The sequence below is a fragment of the Hyperolius riggenbachi genome, chromosome 8 (assembly GCF_040937935.1).
Source record: "Hyperolius riggenbachi isolate aHypRig1 chromosome 8, aHypRig1.pri, whole genome shotgun sequence".
In the NCBI taxonomy this organism is placed as follows: Eukaryota; Metazoa; Chordata; class Amphibia; order Anura; family Hyperoliidae; genus Hyperolius; species Hyperolius riggenbachi.
This window is the reverse complement of record NC_090653.1, coordinates 288,974,262-288,994,115: the sequence shown is the minus strand read 5'-3', so window position 1 is coordinate 288,994,115 and position 19,854 is coordinate 288,974,262. Positions and strand designations below refer to the sequence as shown.

Below are 19,854 nucleotides of genomic sequence, written 5' to 3'. Positions count from 1 at the left end.
ATTTCAATCGTGAACGTTTCAAAAACACGAAAAATGTCAAGCTATTTTTACACGATAGTCGCATAAAAATCACCAATGCAAGACGCACACACTAATCAATAGCATTTTACGTCTGTACGTGTCAATGGGCAACACGGTAGCTTAGTGGTTAGCGCTCTCGGCTTGCATCGCTGGGTCCCTGGTTCAAATCCCAGCCAGGCCAGCATCTGCAAGGAGTTTGTATGTTATCCCCGTGTCTGCGTGGGTTTCCTCCAGGCACTCCGATTTCCTCCCACATCCCAAAAACATACAGATAAGTTAATTGGCTTCCCCCCGAAATTGGCCCTAGACTACGATACATACACTATACATATGACTATGGTAGGGTCTAGATTGTGAGCTCCTTTGAGGGACAGTTAGTGACAAGACAATATGCTCTGTACAGCGCTGCGTAATATGTCTGCAATATATAAATATTAAAAATAATAATAACACAAAACCTTGGAAAATGAACCTTACATTAACAAATCTATTCCGCATTTATTTTAATCAACAGCACTATATTTGTTACTGTGAAGAGATACATTCTATCCAACGTGTTTCTTTATTCTACAATGTAAACTTAAAAAGCAATAGGTCAAATGACATTCATACAACTTACCACACACCATTCAATTTCTGACTAAATTGATCTGATTTTTCCAGCCTTTCCAATCGATTTTAATCGAGAAAAATGACAATTTTGATCAAATTTATCGATCGAATAAAAAAAAATAAAAAATTGAGTTTCTTACACAATCGATCGTTTTGATCGAATTGGAGTAAAATCGAACAGAAAAATTGCAACATGTATGGCAACAATGTGTCCACCGTGCCAGTTTGCATGTTGTAATATGCACGCCACGGTGATGTGAGAACGCAGCCGATAAGATTTTGTCAGAACTGAAATTGCTGCCAGTTATACATCACTTGCTGTCTGTTATAAATGAAAATGATGTGCAGGGTAACGTCCATGTTTCCCTATGGCTCAAGTGGGCAATATTACTGTTTAACAGAGTGCTGACCAGGAAGCTGTTATGGGGTAATGGCCAATTTCAGTATGGAGGGTTATGAATTCCAATGATCACAGTGAACAAACATGCAGAGAGGAGAAAGATTGAGGGGCAGACAACACGGGAGGTAAGTATGACCTGTGTATGGTTAGTTTGACTTTTACTTTTCAGCTCCGATTTGCTTTTAGATGCCCATTAATGATCCAATTTCCCAAGCGGAAAGGATCTGTCGGTCCCACAAACGGCAAGGAAAATGTAACCATTGCGATGATCGGCAGGTCTCCAATATATGTGCCTCCAGTTACATTTGCCTCTACTCTAATGCCCCCTGCTACATGTGCCCTCAGTACTGTGCTCCCAATTGCATGTGTCTCCATCACAGTGCCCCCAGTTACATGTGCCCCCATGACAGTGCCCCCAGTTACATGTGCCCCCATGACAGTGCCCCCAGTTACATGTGCCCCCATGACAGTGCCCCCAGTTACATGTGCCTCCATCATAGTGCCCCCAGTTACATGTGCCTCCATCACAGTGCCCCCAGTTGCATGTGCCTCCATCACAGTGCCTCCAGTACTGTGCCCCCATGACAGTGCCCCCAGTTACATGGGTCTCCATCACAGTGCCTCCAGTACTGTGTCCCCATGACAGTGCCCCCAGTTACATGTGCCTCCATCACAGTGCCCCCAGTTACATGTGCCTCCATCATAGTGCCCCCAGTACTGTGCCCCCAGTTACATGTGTCTCCATCCCAGTGCCCCCAGTTACATGTGTCTCCATCCCAGTGCCCCCAGTTACATGTGTCTCCATCCCAGTGCCCCCAGTTACATGTGCCTCCATCCCAGTGCCCCCAGTTACATGTGCCTCCATCCCAGTGCCCCCAGTTACAAGTGCCTCCATCCCAGTGCCCCCAGTACTGTGCCCCCAGTTACATGTGCCTTCATCCCAGTGCACCCAGTTACATTTGCCTCCATCCCAGTGCCCCCAGTACTGTGCCCCCAAGAACATTTGCCTCCATCCCAGTGCCCCCAGTACTGTGCCCCCAGTTACATGTGCCTCCATCAAAGTGCCCTCAGTTCTGGACTTTGCTTTTGCAGCATTGTATTTGGAAGCAGCCGGCGTATCCGCCGCAGACTGAATCATAAACGATTCCAGAAAAATCCATTTCTTTCCTGTGATGACATAAATAATTATCTCTGGGGTGAGCCGCACATCTCGCAGGTCTGCAGAACATCAGAGGGGCCGCCTGCATTATGTAACAGGAGCCAGCGGAGCCGGACGCATGTTTTATTGATGGACCCGCCGTAATGAACGGGTTATGACATCTGTCTGCACGGCGCTGGGGAGACGGGCCAAAGAAACTGCGGCAGAAAGAACGCCAGCGGAGAGACCACGAACAGACCACCCCGGTGACCCCACCCACTGCCACCCAATAACTTACCCCCTAATTGCTGCCTCCCACCACCCACTGCCCCCCAATAACTTACCCGCTGCCTCCCACCACCCACTGCCTCCCATCCACTGACCCTCACCAACTGCCCCTGCAGGTAGCAGAAATCAGCACAAGCTGCGGCTAGTTTACGATTAGTACAGGCACGGAGAAACAGCTTATACTGTACATACTGGAGGCATCAGTGATCAGCACACACTGCAGCTAGTTTACTATCAGTACAGGCACAGAGTAACAGCTTATACTGTACATACTGGAGGTAGCAGAGATCAGCACATGCTGCAGCTAGTTTACTATCAGTACAGGTACAGAGTAACAGCTTATACTGTACAGACTGGAGGTAGCAGAGATCAGCACACGCTGCAGCTAGTTTACTATCAGTACAGACAAAGAAACAGCTTATACTGTACATACTGGAGGTAGCAGAGATCAGCACATGCTGCAACTAGTTTACTATCAGTACAGGCATAGAGTAACAGCTTATACTGTACATACTAGAGGTAGCAGAGATCAGCACATGCTGCAGCTAGTTTACTATCAGTACAGGAACAGAGTAACAGATTATACTGTACAGACTGGGGGTAGCAGAGATCAGCACACGCTGCAGCTAGTTTTCTATCAGTACAGGAACAGAGTAACAGATTATACTGTACATACTGGAAGTAGCAGAGATCAGCACAAGCTGTGGCTAGTTTACTATCAGTACAGGCACAAAGTTAAAGCTTATACTGTACATATTGGATGTAGCAGAGATCAGCACAAGCTGCAGATAGTTTACTATCAGTACAGGCACAGAGTAACAGCTTATACTGTACATACTGGAGGTAGCATAGATCAGCACTTGCTGCAGCTAGTTTAATATCAGTACAGGCACAGAGTAACAGCTTATACTGTACATACTGGAGGTAGCAGAGATTAGCACACACTGCAGCTAGTTTAATATCAGTACAAGCACAAAGTAACAGCTCAGTAGAGGTGAGGTAAGTATTTAGTGTTTGTTTTTTATATGACTTCAGGTATCCTTTAGGTCCACTTTCCAGTCGTTGTAACTGTAAATATACCATCTGACAGCTTAATTCACAAATGTCACCTTTTTATGTCAAATAAGACTATGACTATGGTAGGATTAGATTGTGAGCTCCTCTGAGGACAGTCAGTGACATGACTATGTACTCTGTAAAGTGTTGCAGAATATGTCAGTGCTATATAAATACGGTACATAATAATAATAATATGGTAGGACATTAGACTATGACTATGGTAGGATTACACTGTGAGCCCCTCTGAGGACAGTCAGTGACATGACTATGTACTCTGTAAAGTGCTGCAGAATATGTCAGTGCTATATAAATACATAGTAATAATATGGTAGGACATTAGACTATGACTATGGTAGGATTAGAGTGTGAACTCCTCTGAGGACAGTCAGTGACATGACTATGTACTCTGTAATGTGCTGCAGGAGATGTGACTGCTATATAAATACATAATAATAATAATAATAATAATAGGGTAGTCCATTAGACTATGACTATGATAGGATTAGATTGTGAGCTCCTCTGAGGACAGTCAGTGACGGTAACAGGAAAAAAGGGCACAGGCAGCTAGTGGACAAAATGGGCGCAGCCATTAACTCCCACAGTAAATCAGCGCTGCGTAATATGTTGGCGCTTTATAAATACAACAAATAAATAAAATAAATAAATAAATAAATATCGTTTAATGGGCGCCGAACAGGAAAAAAGGGCGTCGGAGATTAATAACGTTTTATAAACGGCGCCCGGAGATTTTTAATGTTTTATAACTGTGCTTGTGATGATTTACGTTTAGAAAATGCACCCGTGACAAATAATGTTTATAAAAATACTAAACATATTTATCCTATTTAACTAAAACATTATTTAAAATTGTATCCCTTACTGTTTGTAAAACATTATTATTCACAAAATAAAGCGATCAATACGCAACGTAAATTGCAAGATATATTTTTATAGTCACCATTTTTAAAACATTATTATCCACATAATAAAGTGATCACTAAGGGGGGTGGTTAGGGTTCGGCACCACCAGAGGGGTCTTAGGCACCACCAGGGGGGTCTTAGGGTTAGGCACCACCAGGGGGGTCTTAGGGTTAGGCACCACCAGGGGGGTCTTAGGGTTAGGCACCACTAGGGGAGTTTTAGGGTTAGGCACCACCAGGGGAGTCTAGGGGTTAGGGATAGGTACAGGGAGGGTTCTGTGTGAGAGTAGGGTTAGGTATAGTTACTAGGGATGATCGGAAAGAGCAAAATCAGTTCCACCGGAATTCGCGGATTCCGCCAGCGCTGATTTCCATCGCTATGAAAATTCCGCCGGATTTTTGCAAAGTTCCGCGGAATTCCGGATTCCAGCGGAAACATTTAAATAATTGCAAATGGAACCTTATTTATGCTAAATGGTAGCCCATAGAACCTATTGACTGTTCACTTAGTCCTTTTTCTCTTTCCATCCCTCCTCCCTTCCTCCCTTGTCTGCCAGGGAATTGCAGGATTTCAAAAGCCAGCTTACATACCTGGGCCAGGAATCGAACCCAGGTCTAGTGCTTGGTAGGCAGCTCTCCTCACCACTATACCACCACCAACACTACATGCTGAAGCCAGCCTAGCATGTACCATTATGATATATCCAAGAGAAAAATTAGCTTGCTTAGGGATTTGTAGGATGTCAAAAGCCAACTCACATACATTGGCCAGGAATAGAACCCAGGCCTACCACTTGGTAGGCTGCTATCCTAACCATTATACCACCAACACAACACACTACAATGCTACATGCTGAAGCCAGCCTAGCATGTACCATTGTGATATTTCCAAGAGAAAAATGAGCTTGCTTATACCACCACCAACACATGTAGTGTTGGTGGTGGTATAGTGGTGAGGAGAGCTGCCTACCAAGCACTCGATGCCCGGCCAATCTATGTAAGCTGGTTTTTGACATCCTACAATTCCCTGAAAGACAGGACACTCCTCCCTCCGGGAGAAGGGAGGAAGGGAGGAAATAAGGAAGTCTGTCGAGCAGAAATGCTTCTTATTAGGTAGAAATCAGTTCGGTGGGAAAAAAAAATTGCATTCCGTGGAATTTCATATTTTTCCGCCGAAATTCCGCCATAGTGATATAGCAATTCCGTTCCGTCACAACGGAACGGAATCACAGAATTTTTAATTCCGTGGAATTCAGCGACCATCCCTGATAGTTACAGTACAATATACAACACCACCAGGGGGGTGGTTGATGTTAGGCACCACCAGGGAGGTCTTAGGGTTAGGCACCACCAGGGGGGTCTTAGGTTCAGGCACCACCAGGGGAGTCTTAGGTTTAGGCACCACCAGGTGAGTCTTAGGTTTAGGCACCACCAGGGGAGTCTAGGGGTTAGGGGTAGGTACAGGGAGGGTTCTGTGTGAGAGTAGGGTTAGATATAGTTTTAGTAAAATTACTAATGTTTTACAACACTTATTATGAACATAGTTATATTTATATCATCGTTATAAATAATATTTTCAGATTTTATTATAAGAAGAAACGATAAATGAAGGTGATTCACAATAATATACAATTATAACGATTAAACATATATTATTGTTTTTTTAAGAAACGTAATTATAAGTTCCACTTTTGAAACAGGGAAGATTAACGTTTTCACAATTGCCGATTTCATACACATTATTTAATGATTTATAAATTTGTAAAACATTATTTGTAAACGAAATACAACACAATATTATCGTTTACACCCCGCGCCCTTTTTGTCCCCGATGCCCTTTTTTAACGTACGCGTCAGTGACATGACTGTGTACTGCTGCAGAAGATGTCAGCGCTATATGAATAAATAAATATAGTAATATTCTGCAAGGGGACAAGGTGCAGATAGAGCTGAAATCCTAGCGTATTTATCATGGCATTTAGATACACCCACACATTTATCCACCATACTATAAACATTCTATTCCTTCCTCTATTGCAGGAAAGTCTCTCTCTGCTGGATGCAGTTCCCATGAAAGGCCTCTCCACAATCTCCCCACTATTACAGATCAGCACGTTGATTTTACCTACTGCCAATGGCTTTACTTTAAACTATTACAAGAGTTCCCGTCTCGAGTTTGTTAATCCGAAAATCTCCAGCAGACTCCCGAAAAATCCACTTCTAACCAAGGACGTCGAGTCGCCTTTCATCCATCCAGAAGAGGCAGTGAATTCACTCCTCTACAGATTATTTCGATGGAAGATTCCGTTTAATTTCGCGGAGCCCGGCAGCCCTTGATAAGGCCGAGAGTTGTTGATTGCCGGGTCGTAGAAGCTGGATGCCCATAACCGCCTCAAACTGATAAAGAAGAGATAAAATGTGCCACTCCAGCAGTGCTCTCAAGGACCTGCAGAAAAAGCCTATAAAAAGGGATTTTATTTTTTGTGTATTTCTTGATTTTTTTTCCCCCTCCTGAGTTTACTGTCTTTTTAAGGCCTCTTCCTGGGTCCTTGAGAAATCTATTAGAGTGGCATTTTTTTTCCTCTTCTTTATCGACCTTACACACTTTGTGGCGTACAACTCATGATGACACTGGCTGTGAGACAGGAGGGGTTGGCTTCTGAATTCTAGATTTGTCCAGATATGCTTCATTAGCTAATATAATTAACCACAAGTTATTGAGGGACATTCTGGGGTTCTAGAGGAGAGGAGGTACAGCGCATTGCGAGGTTCTAGAGGAACCAAGGCACTGTCTCAAATTCTAAAGGAATCAAGGCGCAGCCAAGAGTTCTAGATGAGCTGAGGTGCAGTCTGAGAATACAGAGGAATGAAGGTTCAGCCTGAGGTTCTAGAGGTGCTAAGGTGCAGTGCAATGTGAGGTTCTAATAAAACCAAAGCACTGTGTCAGGTTCTAGAGGATCCAAGGTGCAGCCAAGAGTTCTAGATTAGATTACATTAGAGGTGCAGTGCATGGTGAGGTTCTAAAGGAACCAAGGAATATCCAAGAGCATAGCTCTCAACTGTCCCTCTTTTGGAGGGACAGTCCCTCTTTGGGAGCCTTGTCCCTCTGTCCCTCTTTCCACCTTATTTGTCCCTCTTTCAGGAGTTTGTCTCTCTTTCTATGTAAATATATATATTTCTCTACTAAAAATGTTTGATTGACTGTAAACTTTATTCCCATCCTTTAAATTGATATAATACTAATTTTAAAATGTTACTATGAAGGAAAATTAACCAGGATAGAAAGGACCAGTGTGGTTTCAATTATAAAACAACATATTTTTCTCATGAAATATTTATGGTATGCGTGGCTAGGGGTGTGGCGGGGGCATGATCAGGAGTGCGGCAGTGGCATGGCTTAAGTGTCCCTCTTTCTCACCTCAAAAACTTGGGTGGTATGCAAGAGTCTGATACTGGGTACACACGTTGCGATTTCCCGCTCGATCAGCAGGATCGATTGGATCGATTCGATTATTTCCAACATGTTCGATCGGGTTTCGATCGATACAGCCGTCGATTTTGCATACTTAATATGCAAAATTGACGGCTGTATCCATCGAAACCCGATCGAACATGTTGGAAATAATCGAATCGATCCAATCGATCCTGCTGATCGAGCGGTAAATCGCAACGTGTGTACCCAGCATGAGATGTCTAAGGTTCTAGTGGAGCCAAGGTGCAATCTAGAGGTTCTAGCACCTGGGTTCTCAACCAGTGGTACATATCCCCCAGGAAATACTTCTGATGGGTCCAGGAGGTACTCGGGCTTAATATATTTAAATAAGTATAACAAATTTAGAGTTTTAGAAAAATTTAAATACTATATAAAACAACACCAAATTAGTATTTTAATTAAAAGCAAAAGTGAACACTTGGAAATTGTTTAGAACCAATTACCATGTACTGGTAAGGGTTGCTTGAGATCATATTTACCATACCAAGGGGTAATTGTTGAGCACAGACTTTACAAATGGGTACACAGCAATAAGATGTTGAGAAACACTGTTCTAGAGGACCCAAGGGAGGAGCAGCCTGATGTTCTGATCTTGGGGAAAGTCTGAAGTTCTGAGGTTCTAGAAAGTCTGAGACTAAGGTTCTAGAGGGCAAATGCACAGTGTGCATTTCCAGAGGAGTCAAGGTGCAGTCTGAGGTTCTAGAGGAGTCATAGTACAATCTAATGTTCTAGATAAGTCAAGGTTTAGTCTGAAGTTCTAGAAGAGTCAAAGTGCAGTCTGAGGTTCTAAAGGAGCCGGGGTGCATTCTGAGGTTCTAGAGGAGTCGAGGTGCAGTCTTAGGTTCTAGGGGAGTAGAGGTGCAGCAGTCTTAGGTTCTAGAGAAGTTGAGGTGAAGTCTGAGGTTTCAGAGGAGTCGAGGTACATTCTGAGATTTTAGAGGAGTCGTGGTGCAGTCTGAGGTTCCAGAGAAGTCAAGGTCCAGTCTGAGGTTCCAGAGGAGTCAAGGTGCAGTCTGAGGTTCCAGAGGAGACAAGGTTCAGTCTGAGGTTCTAAAGGAGTCGAGGTTCAGTCTGAGGTTCTAAAGGAGTCGAGGTGTAGTCTGAGGTTCTAAGGGAGTCAAGGTGCAGACTGAGGTTTTAGAGGTGTCAAGGGAAGTCTGAGGTTCCAGAGGAGTCGAGGTGCAGTCTGAGGTTCTGCAGGAACTGAAGTGCAGGTTCTTCTGAGACCTATTTCCTAGGATCATGGCTCCTTTTAGCTGTATCCTAAGTGTTGTACAGGTGCTATATGTTGTTGCAGTGGTGCTGATGATAGTGCCTATCCAAGCGTTTGATGTATTGTAAGTTCACATGCATATGAAGTGCCCAGCCCGTTGTTGGTCTCTGCTGCCTCGGGGATCCTCCGGTAGCTGTGAGCATGTCTTGAGTTGCCGGTGAAAAATCTGGATTACTTTTAAGCTCCTGTGGTGACTGCATTGTTATCCAGCCGTCAGTCATACGTGTCCTCACGGGGTGGCGAGTTTTGTTGTCCCTTCTTCTTTTGTGGAAGTTGTGCTGCTTCGCCATTCACCCTTTTCTCTCCGACCAGATGATTAGAAGAAGGCCGAGCTTCAGACAGCCAATCTGAAGCTGAAGATGGAATAGTACAAAGCTGGCATCTGCACTGGTCACAACCATAGCAGACAAGATTTCTGCTGAAAACATATCCAACATCTAACGGTGCAAAATGCTAAAACAGGTAAACAGTTCATATCTTGTAGAGAGTCTTCCTGATTTACCACAAATCTTAAGGTGGCCATACATCACTCAATATATGGCCAGATCGACAAGTAGATAAATCATTCTCTGATCAGATTCGACTGTAGGCCCACCGCTCACTAGATCCCTACACTTCCACCAGACCCCAGGAAATTGCCTAGGTTTGCCTTGAGGATGATCCAGCTCTGCTGCCCGCATACTGCCCAGTGTTTTCCAATACATGATATTGAAAATTGGACTTGCGCTGACGCTGCCTGCCAGGCCTTCCATATATAGAAGTGTCCCGTCACCCCTGTCCGTGCTCACTGTGCCGGTGAAAATCCTGGCCTTCGGCCTCGGGAGGGGGGGACACTGGTCGGGGGTCAGTTAATTGTTGCGACTTCGAACTCTGTTACCACCGCGCACCACCATTATGCTTCCCGATCGATCCATTTGAATAATTTTGACCGAATATCGATGAAAAGAACAATCGATTGGTCATGTTGTATTACAATTCTCCTTCAATACGATAAAATTATCATAGCAAAAGGTTTATCGGCCCAGAAAATCGAATAATATATGGGTACCCTTAGGCTTCTAATTTCCAAAAATAAATTCAATACGTTTGTTAATAATAAATATATATATATATATATATATATATATATATATATATATATATATATATATAAAACTACGTCACCGCAACTACAAAACTGCTACTCTGACTCCTCCCCTGAGCTCTATTATCACCGCCTCCAGTTCAGCCCACTAATCCTCGCTGGCGATGTCACCCTAGAATGTGGGTCACCCCAAAAAACAGGTCAGAACACATTTTTCGTGCAGTTTATGGTCTTGGCTGAGTGAATGAAGACAGATTGTGTAGATAATAGCCTGTGGTCATTGCGTTCCCACCGGATGGTGAGCGGGCAGCGAATGACAATGCAGTGCATGGCTTCAGTACAGCAAATCACACCGCCAACTATAATAAACAGAGATGACAGGTACTCACGATTATCATCCGGCAAACGTGTCCTCTGCACAGCTCCGAGTACGAGGAGTAATGCATGTACACCACCCAGCTGCCCACAAAGATGCCCAGCCATGCCAGGAACAGGTATTTCACTTTGATTCCAGGAAGGCGAGACTGCGGAGAGAGTGGGAACAATGGTGTGAAAATCAGCCATCAAACAGAGACAAGGAATTTAGTAGCATTAGACTGTGAGCTCCTCTGATGTGACATGACTATGTACTCTGTAATGTGCTGCAGGAGATGTCAGTGCTATATAAATACATAATAATAATATGGTAGGACATTACACTATGACTATGGTAGGATTAGAGTGTGAGCTCCTCTGAGGACAGTCAGTGACATGACTATGTACTCTGTAATGTGCTGCAGAAGATGTCAGTGCTATATATATACATAATAATAATATGGGAGGACATTACACTATGACTATGGTAGGATTAGAGTGTGAGCTCCTCTGAGGACAGTCAGTGACATGACTATGTACTCTGTAATGTGCTGCAGGAGATGTCAGTGCTATATAACTACATAATAATAATATGGTAGGACATTAGACTATGACTATGGTAGGATTAGAGTGTGAGCTCCTCTGAGGACAGTCAGTGACATGACTATGTACTCTGTAATGTGCTGCAGGAGATGTCAATGCTATATAAATACATAATAATAATATGGTGTGACATTACACTATGACTATGGTAGGATTAGAGTGTGAGCTCCTCTGAGGACAGTCAGTGACATGACTATGTACTCTGTAATGTGCTGCAGGAGATGTCAGTGCTATATAAATACATAATAATAATATGGTAAGACATTAGACTATGACTATGGTAGGATTAGAGTGTGAGCTCCTCTGAGGACAGTCAGTGACATGACTATGTACTCTGTAATGTGCTGCAGGAGATGTCAGTGCTATATAAATACATAATAATAATATGGGAGGACATTAGACTATGACTATGGTAGGATTAGATTGTGAGCTCCTCTGAGGACAGTCAGTGACATGACTATGTACTCTGTACAGCGCTGCAGAAGATGTCAGTGCTATATAAATACATAATAATAATATGGTAGGACATTAGACTATGACTGTGGTAGGGATTAGACTGTGAGCTCCTCTGAGGACAGACAGTGACATGACTATGTACTCTGTAATGTGCTGCAGGAGATGTCAGTGCTATATAAATACATAATAATAATATGGTAAGACATTAGACTATGACTATGGTAGGATTAGAGTGTGAGCTCCTCTGAGGACAGTCAGTGACATGACTATGTACTCTGTAATGTGCTGCAGGAGATGTCAGTGCTATATAAATACATAATAATAATATGGTAGGACATTAGACTATGGCTATGGTAGGATTAGAGTGTGAGCTCCTCTGAGGACAGTCAGTGACATGACTATGTACTCTGTAAAGTGCTGCAGGAGATGTCAATGCTATATAAATACATAATAATAATATGGTAGGACATTAGACTATGGCTATGGTAGGATTAGAGTGTGAGCTCCTCTGAGGACAGTCAGTGACATGACTATGTACTCTGTAATGTGCTGCAGAAGATGCCAGTGCTATATAAATACATAATAATAATATGGTAGGACATTAGACTATGACTATGGTAGGATTAGAGTGTGAGCTCCTCTGAGGACAGTCAGTGACATGACTATGTACTCTGTAAAGTGCTGCAGGAGATGTCAGTGCTATATAAATACATAATAATAATATGGAAGGACATTAGACTATGACTATGGTAGTAGGATTAGATTGTGAGCTCCTCTGAGGACAGTCAGTGACATGACTATGTACTCTGTAATGTGCTGCAGGAGATGTCAGTGCTATATAAATACATAATAATAATATGGTAGGACATTAGACTACGACTATCATAGGATTAGATTGTGAGCTCCTCTGAGGACAGTCAGTGACATGACTATGTACTCTGTAATGTGCTGCAGAAGATGTCACTGCTATATAAATACATAATAATAATATGGTAGGACATTAGACCATGACTGTGGTAGGGATTAGATTGTGAGCTCCTCTGAGGACAGTCAGTCATATGGCTATGTACCCTGTAAGGTGCTGTAGATGTCAGTGCTATATAAATATAATATGGTAGGACATTAGACTATGGCTATGGTAGGATTAGAGTATAAACTCCTCTGAGGACAGTCAGTGACATGACTATGTACTCTGTAATGTGCTGCAGGAGATTTCAGTGCTATATAAATACATAATAATAATATGGTAGGACATTAGACTATGACTATGGTAGGGATTACACTGTGAGCTCCTCTGAGGACAGTCAGTCACATGACTATGTACTCTGTAATGTGCTGCAGGAAGTTGACAGTGCTATATAAATACATAATAAGAATATGGTAGGACATTAGACTAGGACTATGGTAGGATTAGATTGTGAGCCCCTCTGAGGACAGTCAGTGACATGACTATGTACTCTGTAATGTGCTGCAGAAGATGTCAGTGCTATATAAATACATAATAATAATAATAATAATATGGTAGGACATTAGACTATGACTATGGTAGGATTAGATTGTGAGCTCCTCTGAGGACAGTCAGTGACATGACTATGTACCCTGTAATGTGCTGCAGGAGATGTCAATGCTATATAAATACATAATAATAATATGGTAGGACATTAGACTAGGACTATGGTAGGATTAGATTGTGAGCCCCTCTGAGGACAGTCAGTGACATGACCATGTACTGTGAAGTGCTGCAGAAGATGTCAGTCACTGCTATACAGTATAAAGCTTACTAATATTATAAATGTGAAAGTTTGGCTGTTTGGAAGTTTGTTACTTGATCACGTAACAATATCTGAACGGATGTGAGTGAAATTTGGTGCACACATAGTACATTACCTGGAATAACATATAGGATATTTTTATCCCCATAACCAAAAAGTGGGCAGAGACAAATACAAATTTCCCTGGGAAAATGTAAACAGCAGCCATTCTTACACTGTTAATGGAAGGGTTCTCAAACTTAGCACAGTTGGTCACTAGGGATGATCGGAACCAGAAAATTCAGTTCCGCCGGAAATCACGGATTCCGTCGCTATGAAAATTCCGCGGAATTCCGTATTCCGACGGAAATTTTTTAAAAAATATCCTCCTCCTCCTGGGAATTGTAGTGTTTCAAAAGCCAGCTTACTTACCATGGCTGGGAATTGAACCCAGGTCTCAGTGTGCAGTAGGTATCTGACCTAACCCCTATACCACCAACCACACTACATGCTGAAGCCAGCCTAGCATGTACCATTATGATCAATCCAAGAGAAAAAGTAGCATGCTTAAGGATTTGTAGACTTTCAAAAACCAGCTTACATACCGTGGCTGGGAATTTAACCCAGGCTGGGCTGGGAATTGAACTCTCAGTGTGCAGTAAGTATCTGACTTAACCCCTATACCACCAACCACACTACATGCTGAAGCCAGCCTAGCATGTACAATTATAATCAATCCAAGAGAAAAAGTAGCATGCTTAAGGATTTGTAGACTTTCATAAACCAGGTTACATATCATGGCTGGGAATTGAACCCAGGCTGGGCTGGGAATTGAACTCTGTGTGCAGTAGGTATCTGACTTAACCCCTATACCACCAACTACACTACATGCTGAAGCCAGCCTAGCATGTACCATTATGATCAATCCAAGAGAAAAAGTAGCATGCTTAAGGATTTGTAGACCTTCAAAAACCAGCTTACATACCATGGCTGGGAATTGAACCCAGGCTGGGCTTGGAATTGAACTTTTCCACTGAATTCCGTTTTAAAAGTTTAGCAATTCCGTTCCGACCGCAGGAATCGGAATTGACCTAATTCCGGCCAGAATCGCGGAATTAAGAATTCTGCGGAATGCAGCGAGCATCCCTATTGGTCACTGGATGACTGGGATTAATATTCAGAAAAGTGGGTGGAGCCTACAAAAGCCAATCAAAATTCACCTATTGATTTTCAAGGGGAATATTTAATCGCTGCCATTCTTGCACTGTTAATGGCACAGGCCTCAAACCTGATACAGTTGGTCATTGGGTGACTAGGGTTCAAATTCAGAAAAGGGGGTGGAGCCACAAACAGCCAATCAGATTTGTTTCATTTCAATGCAAATGATTAATGCCAAAGACTGCAAAGCTCACAAACTTGGTCATTGAGTAATTGTGTGTTAGGGTTAGAAAAAGTGGGCACAGCCTACACCAGCCAAATACATAAGCGGGCAACGCCGGGCCATCAGTGGGTGGAGACAAATACAAATTTCACTGGGAAAATGTAAACTGCAGACATTCTTACACTGTTAATGGCAGGGTTCTCAAACTTTGCACAGTTGATCATTGGGTGACTGGGGTTAAACTTCAGGAAAGGGGGTGGAAGCACAAACAGCGAATCAGATTTGTGTCATTTCAATGCAAATTACATATTGATGCCAAAGGCCTCAATTCACGGAGCTTTATCAAACACTTTATCAAACGTTTGATAATTTTCCTCATGGGTAAAAACTAATTTTGAATTCACTAATGTTTTATAGATTTATCAAATGTTTTATCGATAAAACATTTGATAAATATATAACACCTTAGTGAATTCAAAATTAGATTTTACCCATGAGGAAAATTATCAAACGTTTGATAAAGCTCCGTGAATTGAGGCCAAAGACAGCAAAGCTCACAAACTAGATCATTGAGTAATTGTGTGTGGGCGGAGCCAACACCAGCCAAATGCATACCGGGCCCATCATCTAGTATTCCCAAAAAAACAATACGGTAGGAATTATAATGGAGGGACAACAATTCCAGCACACGCCTGACTTTCTGTATACCGGTAGTTGTCCCATAAAACAATAAAAATTATAGTGGAGGGTCAACAATTCCCAGCACACACCTGACTTCCTGTATATGTCCCATAAAAGAATAGGAATTATAATGGAGGGACAACAATTCCCAGCACACACCTGACTTCCTGTATATGTCCCATAAAAGAATGGGAATTATAATGGAGGGGCAACAATTCCCATCACCAGGGCCGGATATACCATACATAAGGCAATGTAGGCACGTGCTTACAGGCGCCTGATGATGGAAAGACAGCTCACTCCCATCCCCAAGTGCTTCCCTCCCTCCTTCCCTATGCAGAGTTCTGAGCAGAGTATAAACGAGAGGCTACTCACCCGGCTCACTGCATTCCACTGATGAGATCTCCCCTCAGTTGGGAGCACCACTAGCTACTTAATGTGGATCCGAGGTGAACTTTTACACATTGCATAATTGTGTTCCTTTCCTATTGTTTATAGGGCAATCCTCAAGCCAAATACTTTTTTGTTTTAATACTCTAATTCCCTATAAACTAAATAAACCACGCCCACAAGTTTTCAGATAGCCAAGGCAGTAGCAAGGGCTCATGGGAGGTCAGTCTGGGCAGGAGGAGGGGGAGGTATTACTAGCCAGAGATTTCAGAGGCAGAGGGGAGGAGGGAGGAGGAGGGGGGATTAGGTTCTTTTGCTCAAGATACAGATAAGCCTGCCTCTGTGTAAGGTTTACAAACACCATGGCTGCTGTCATTGTATCACAGGAAGAAATACTAATTTTCTATTAAAGCTGTTTGCAGCTAGATTTGCTGTGTAAATGATCTCAACTTTAGATAAGATATATACACAAGTTATAGTTAGTTTTTCATCTCGGATCCGCTTTAATACTGAGGGCACTTCTACCTACCTAATACTAAAGAGAACCTGCATGAGGGACAAGGGAAGTAAGGGAGAGGGGACAGCTGGGCCAGCCAGCACACTTGCGGTGCAGTTCACATAGCTCCCAACTGTCTCTCTTTTGGAGGGACAGTCCCTCTGTCAATATTTTCTCCTTATTTGTTCCTCTTTCAGGACTGATGTACAGATCTATGTAAATATATAAATATATATTTCTACAGAAAAAAATGTGTTTTATTGACTATAAATGTTACTCCCAAATTGATATATTTCTTATTTTTAAACATTAATATGAAGGAGAATAATTCCCAGCACACACCTGACTTCCTGTATATGTCCCATAAAAGAATAGGAATTATAGTGGAGGGGCAACAATGCCCAGCGCACACCTGACTTCCTGCTTAGCAAACTCATGAGTGCGCTCCTACGGCTCTCCCTTGGCCTGAAATGGCAGCTTGCATGGAATAAGTTTAGCTGTCAGAAATCTCATTTCCTGAGGCGCCATTTGGAGCGATAATAAGAGCTGTTATTAGAGCAGGAGCCCCACAAATGGCCTTTCTGTTTATTTTCGGGCAGGAGCGGCAGATTTTTCTCCCGTCCACGGGCTGGGATGCCAGTCACGGTAATGGGCCCAGGGGCCGGCGTGCCAGCCTCGAGTGTCATTATCTGGCTGTGAAAATAATAGCAGACACATCTCGCCCCCACATGGCTGTCTGAAGGTCGCCCGTTATGGAAGATATTAGTCACGCTACGTATTATCCGCGTCGTCACATAACCATCACCGGCCGGAGCCAAGTCTGCAGCAGACAAGCAATCTAAATCCTCACAAGAAAAATGTATCCTGCTGGACCAGTCCATGGTGTCGCATGAATATTCAACGGCGAGAGAGCGCGTATATCGAAAAAAGGCGCATGGAAATTTGGGCATCGAGTACTGCCAATTGTAGAATATCGGTATTTCATACTTTTATTTTACTGTGGCTAAACCTAACCCTACTCTCACACAGAACCCCCCCCCCTCCCCCAACACCTAACCCACAGACCTTCCCCACACACACACACTACCTACCTGACGCCTAACCCTACCCCCCACCACCCCCGCACACACTACCTACCTGACGCCTAACCCTACCCCCCTCCCCCGCACACACTACCTACCTGACGCCTAACCCTACCCCCCTCCCCCGCACACACTACCTACCTGACACCTAATCCTACCCCCCACCCCCACTACCTACCTGACGCCTAACCCTACCCCCCACCACCCTTCGTACACACTACCTACCTGACGTCTAACCCTACCCCTTCTCTCCCGCACACACTACCTACCTGGTACCTAACCCTACCCCCCCCCCCACCCCCCCGCACCGACCTGGTACCTAACCCTACCCCCCACCCCCCGCACACACTACCTACCTGGTACCTAACCCTACCCCCCACCATCCCCCTGCACAAACTACCTACCTGGTGCCTAACCCTACCCCCCACCACCGCCCGCACACACTACCTACTTGGTACCTAACCCTACCCCCCACCACCCCCCCGCACAAACTACCTACCTGACGCCTAACCCTACCCCCCACCACCACCCGCACACACTACCTACCTGGTACCTATCCCTACCCCCGCAGGAACAAACTACCCACCTGATGCCTAACCTTACCCCTCAGGCACAAACTACCTACCTGATGCCTAACCCTACCCCCCCAGGCACCAACTACCAACCTGATGCCTAACCCTACCCCCCCAGACACAAACTACCTACCTGATGCTTAACCCCCGCCCAGACACAAACTACCCACCTGATGCCTAACCCTACCCCCCCAGACACAAATTACCTACCTGATGCCTAACCCTACTCTCCCCAGGCACCAACTCCCTACCTGATGCCTAACCCTACCCCCCCAGACACAAACTACCTACCTGATGCTTAACCCTCCCCCAAAGGCACAAACTACCAACCTGATGCCTAACCCTCCCCCCCAGGCACAAATTACCTACCTGATGCCTAACCCTACCCCCCCGACACAAACTCCCTACCTGATGCCTAACCCTACTCTCCCAGACACAAACTCCCTACCTGATGCCTAACCCTACTCTCCCCAGGCACCAACTACCTACCTGATGCCTAACCCTACCCCCCCAGACACAAACTCCCTACCTGATGCCTAACCCTACTCTCCCCAGGCACCAACTACCTACCTGATGCCTAACCCTACCCCCCCCCAGACACAAACTCCCTACCTGATGCCTAACCCTACCACCCAGACACAAACTACCTACCTGATGCCTAACCCTACCCCCCAGACAAAATCTCCCTACCTGATGCCTAACCCTACCCCCCCCCCCCGACACAAACTCCCTACCTGATGCCTAACCCTACCACCCAGACACAATCTACCAACCTGATGCTTAATCCTCCCCCCCCAGGCACAAACTACCAACCTGATGCCTAACCCTACCCCCCAGGCACAAACTACCTACCTGATGCCTAACCCTACCCCCCCCCCCTGACACAAACTCCCTACCTGATGCCTAACCCTACCCCCCCCAGACACAAACTCCCTACCTGATGCCTAACCCTACCCCCCCCCCCCCCCAGACACAAACTACCTACCTGATGCCTAACCCTACCACCCAGACACAAACTACCCACCTGATGCCTAACCCTACCCCCAGGCACAAACTACCCACCTGATGCCTAACCCTACCCACCGACACAAACTACCAACCTGATGCCTAACCCTACCCCCCAGACACAAACTACCTACCTGATGCCTAACCCTACCCCCCCCCAGGCACCAACTACCAACCTGATGGCTAACCCTACCCCTCAGGCACCAACTACCTACCTGATGCCTAACCTTACCCCTCAGACACAAACTACCAACCTGATGTCTAACCCTACCCCCCAGGCACAAACTACCCACCTGATGCCTAACCCTACCCCCAGGCACAAACTACCCACCTGATGCCTAACCCTACCCCCCCAGACACAAACTAACAACCTGATGCCTATAGGGTGGCCACTTGCAGAACCCCAAAAAGGAGGACATCACACCCTGAAAAGGAGGACATCGTAACAAGGACAGTGGCGCACAATAGTCCACATGGTGGAGGGCCGGCTGACCACAAAATGCAGATTCGCAGAAGATTTCAGATTTTCCCACAAATGCAATCTTAGTGGCAGTAGATTTCGCCACAAATGCAATGAGATTGGCAGCAGATTTCCCCACAAACGCAATGAGATTGGCAGCAGATTTCCCCACAAATGCAATCTTATTACCTGATTGCCAAATGCCTGGAGACATGCATCAATCACCACCTGGGTGGAGGATATAGGCAGTGGACTCTGCCTCTCTGGCTGTGTCTGGCTGGCCGCTGGGCCCGGCGTCAGCACTCACTGGCTGCGGCTGCCTCAGTGCCTGCCTC

General features: G+C 44.6%; 1 protein-coding gene across 4 annotated transcripts in view; it reads right to left on the bottom strand.

The window, feature by feature from the left end:
- The window catches only part of DIPK1B (divergent protein kinase domain 1B), a 395,039-nt gene that overhangs the window by 93,597 nt on the left and 281,588 nt on the right, over window positions 1-19,854 (bottom strand). For all 4 annotated transcript variants that reach the window (XM_068249130.1, XM_068249131.1, XM_068249129.1 and 1 more), the window contains one exon: window positions 10,678-10,812. In XM_068249130.1, coding sequence (XP_068105231.1) covers window positions 10,678-10,734 — 57 coding nt within the window. In that variant the 5' untranslated portion in view covers window positions 10,735-10,812. The remainder of the gene's footprint in view (window positions 1-10,677; window positions 10,813-19,854) is intronic.